Here is a 3,299-nt window from a genome sequence, read left to right as displayed (position 1 = left end):
GCAAGGGTGTTGCAAGGCAAGAGAGAGTGCAAGAAAGAGAGAAAGCACACCCTTTTTGGCAAAAAACGAACCAATGAACGTTGTTAGAAGAGGTAGGTAAACGGGGATGATCGAATTTATGATGTTTGATGAATGATGCTCTAACTATGAGCAAATTTGCGCACAAGGACTATTAAAGGACGAGTCGGGTGGTGAGTTAGCATCACAAACAATTCAGATCTCATAGAGTAAACACACATAGAACAGCTCACTAACAAAGCTACAAAATTAACAATATTAAAAATCATAGTGAATTGAAATATATTTACGAAACTTTATAAAAAAACACAATTTAGAATTTGTTATAAACAAATTCATTACACAAACATTAAAGGATTAACTATCATCATTATCAATCACATAAATAACAGCAACATGCAAACCTCAGAAGGATCTCCTGATATCATGGAACAAAAATACAACTCCGTTAGATTATCTCCTGCTCAATCAAGTAAGTATTCGATAAAATCCTAAAATAACCTTAATTACATATTTTGGCCAAGAAAAGCACAATTATACGCCCCTCAAAAGCTATGAATACAAACCTACAAATGGCACAAAGTATATAATTTCCGCCTTAAAACCACCCGCTGGTTTTTAATAACTACTTCCCCTAAATATAATTTGCAAAACCATACTAATAATTATTTTCCCCCATTTTTATTTTAGGTCGCATTCTTTATCATGTGCCCTGCAAAGTTTGCCGTGATCACAGTTCCGGTAAACATTACGGCATTTATGCCTGTGATGGTTGTGCTGGATTCTTTAAACGCTCCATTCGTCGTTCCCGTCAATATGTATGCAAATCACAAAAACAAGGACTCTGTGTAGTGGACAAGACACACCGCAATCAATGCCGTGCTTGTCGTTTGCGCAAATGCTTTGAAGTTGGCATGAATAAGGATGCTGTGCAACATGAACGTGGTCCTCGCAATTCAACTTTACGCCGTCATATGGCCATGTACAAAGATGCCATGATGGGAGGCCCTGAAATGCCCCAAATTCCCACTGAACTTCTCATGAACACAGCTGCCTTGACTGGCTTCCCCGGATTACCAATGCCCATTCCCGGCTCTCATCATTTACATCCCAGTTTGGCTGGTGCCTTCCAACCACCTGTTTTGGATCTTTCCGTTTCACGTGTACCTCATCATCCACATCATCAGCCTCATCCCGGTTTCTTTTCACCCAGCGCTGCTTATATGAATGCCTTGGCTGCCACCCGTGTCTTGCCTCCCACCCCACCACTAATGGCTGCCGAACACATCAAGGAAACAGCAGCTGAACATCTTTTCAAGAATGTTAATTGGATTAAGAATATGCGTTCATTCACAGAACTACCAATGCCTGATCAATTGCAACTTCTCGAGGATTCCTGGAAAGAATTCTTCATCTTAGCAATGGCTCAATACCTCATGCCAATGAACTTCACTCAATTGCTTTTCATCTATGAATCCGAGAACACCAATCGTGATATCACTGCTTTGGTTTCACGTGAAGTACATGCCTTCCAAGAAGTTCTCAATCAATTGTGCCATCTCAACATTGATAGCAATGAATACGAATACATCAGAGCCATCACACTTTTCCGCAAATCCATGTCCTCATCTACCGATGATCTCATCAATTCTTCCTTGAGCAACAGCAATGGCAGTCCCAATTCCAGTGTATCTGCTGAATCTCGTGGTCTTATCGAAAACAATCGTGTTGCTGCTTTACACGATGAAAGTCGTGCCGCCTTAATAACCTACATTGCTCGCACACATCCTACTCAGCCCATGCGCTTCCAAACCATCATGAGTGTTCTATCACTGATGAATAAAGTTTCAGCATTCGCCATTGAAGAATTGTTCTTCCGCAAGACTATTGGTGACATTACCATTGTCAGACTTATCTCGGATATGTACAGTCAACGAAAAATTTAAATCGTCATCATTGAAATGCCGTCGGCATTAAATACCAGTGAAAAGGTGGGCACTTGAAGTACTCCCCTCGTTGATTGTTAAAGTGTTTTGGATAAAGTGTTAAGTTCTGGTAACTGTGATATTTGGACAATACTCAAAGTTTTGATGTGGATACACGCTATAGTTGTACGCGATCATGTTTAAATGATTTAATTGCCTTTTTTATATAAAAATCTTACATGAGCCTTGATCAATTTAATTAGAAAAAAGAAAACAATAATACTGCCAAGTGATCTTACATACAAATACATCATTATATTGACATGTATTATAATTTTAGTATTTAACAAATATTAGTTTTAGCAAAAGTTACAAATTTTTGTTATAAGTTAAAGAAAATATTTTTCAGTTTTGAAATTATTAAACTTAGTATAAGTATAAAATGTAAATATGTATAAAAATAGTTATTATTAAACAAATGAAAGGAAAACAAATATAAAACAAAAAGTTTTTAAAACATAAATTTAATACGCATTCTATTTATTTGTTTTAAAGTTGGACTAAAATGGGATATACGATCGAATTCTAGATGAATTTAATAAAAAAATTATATTGTATTCAACCATTATTATGATTTTTCAACGTAATATAAAATTATTATGTTATTTCGGCAGCCAAATAAATACAAACTAAAGTGTACTTCGAATATTATATGAGCTTCTCAACAAAAAAAGAGCTCACAAAGAAGTGAAAAGAAATAGAATTTACTTCATGGAAGTACTGAAAAGGACCTGAAGAAGTTATGATTTTGACACAGGCTTGTCAGAGGGATGTATCTTTTATTTGATTTCTAATTGAATTCACCTGAAGTCATTCTAAGGAAGTAATTTTTATGTTTTTTTAAGTTATTAGGAAGTAAATTTGACTCAAATAATATCAACATAAATAAATTACACGCATTTATCAATTAACTTAAATAAAATTGGTTTAATTCAAAAAAGTTCAGTACAAAAAAAATATATCTAATATTAAAAAATGGATTATTTTCGCTTTTAAAAAGCATTTATTGCTACTTTTTAAGTGGTGATAAATGTTAAAGGTCTTTTTGAGTGAACTCAACACCCCTCTAAAGAAAACTTTAACAGCCATTACTACATTAAAAATAGGAGTATAGCGATTAAATTCGATATAAGCAAGTTTATTACAAGTTAAATTCTATTAACCAAATTTCACGAGGATCGATCCACATAAAAGGTCAACTTTAGCTTACGATTTATGGCATACGGTTAGATGATGGAAACCTATATAAGATTCGTCATAGCCCAATATAAGGCTATTACTTGTTTTATTATTTTA

General features: G+C 34.6%; 1 protein-coding gene across 1 annotated transcript; it reads left to right on the top strand.

Annotated features, from left to right (window-relative positions):
* The first annotated feature begins 252 nt into the window (after positions 1-252).
* LOC111679883 (protein tailless) lies at positions 253-1,964 on the top strand. The gene is made up of 2 exons (XM_023441485.2): positions 253-490; positions 709-1,964. The coding sequence occupies exons 1-2, from the start codon at positions 415-417 to the stop codon at positions 1,962-1,964; spliced, it is 1,332 nt and encodes a 443-aa protein (XP_023297253.2). The 5' UTR covers positions 253-414.
* The last annotated feature ends 1,335 nt before the right edge of the window (positions 1,965-3,299 follow it).

The sequence above is a fragment of the Lucilia cuprina genome, chromosome 4 (assembly GCF_022045245.1).
Source record: "Lucilia cuprina isolate Lc7/37 chromosome 4, ASM2204524v1, whole genome shotgun sequence".
In the NCBI taxonomy this organism is placed as follows: domain Eukaryota; kingdom Metazoa; phylum Arthropoda; class Insecta; order Diptera; family Calliphoridae; genus Lucilia; species Lucilia cuprina.
This window is presented reverse-complemented; position numbering and strand designations above follow the sequence as displayed.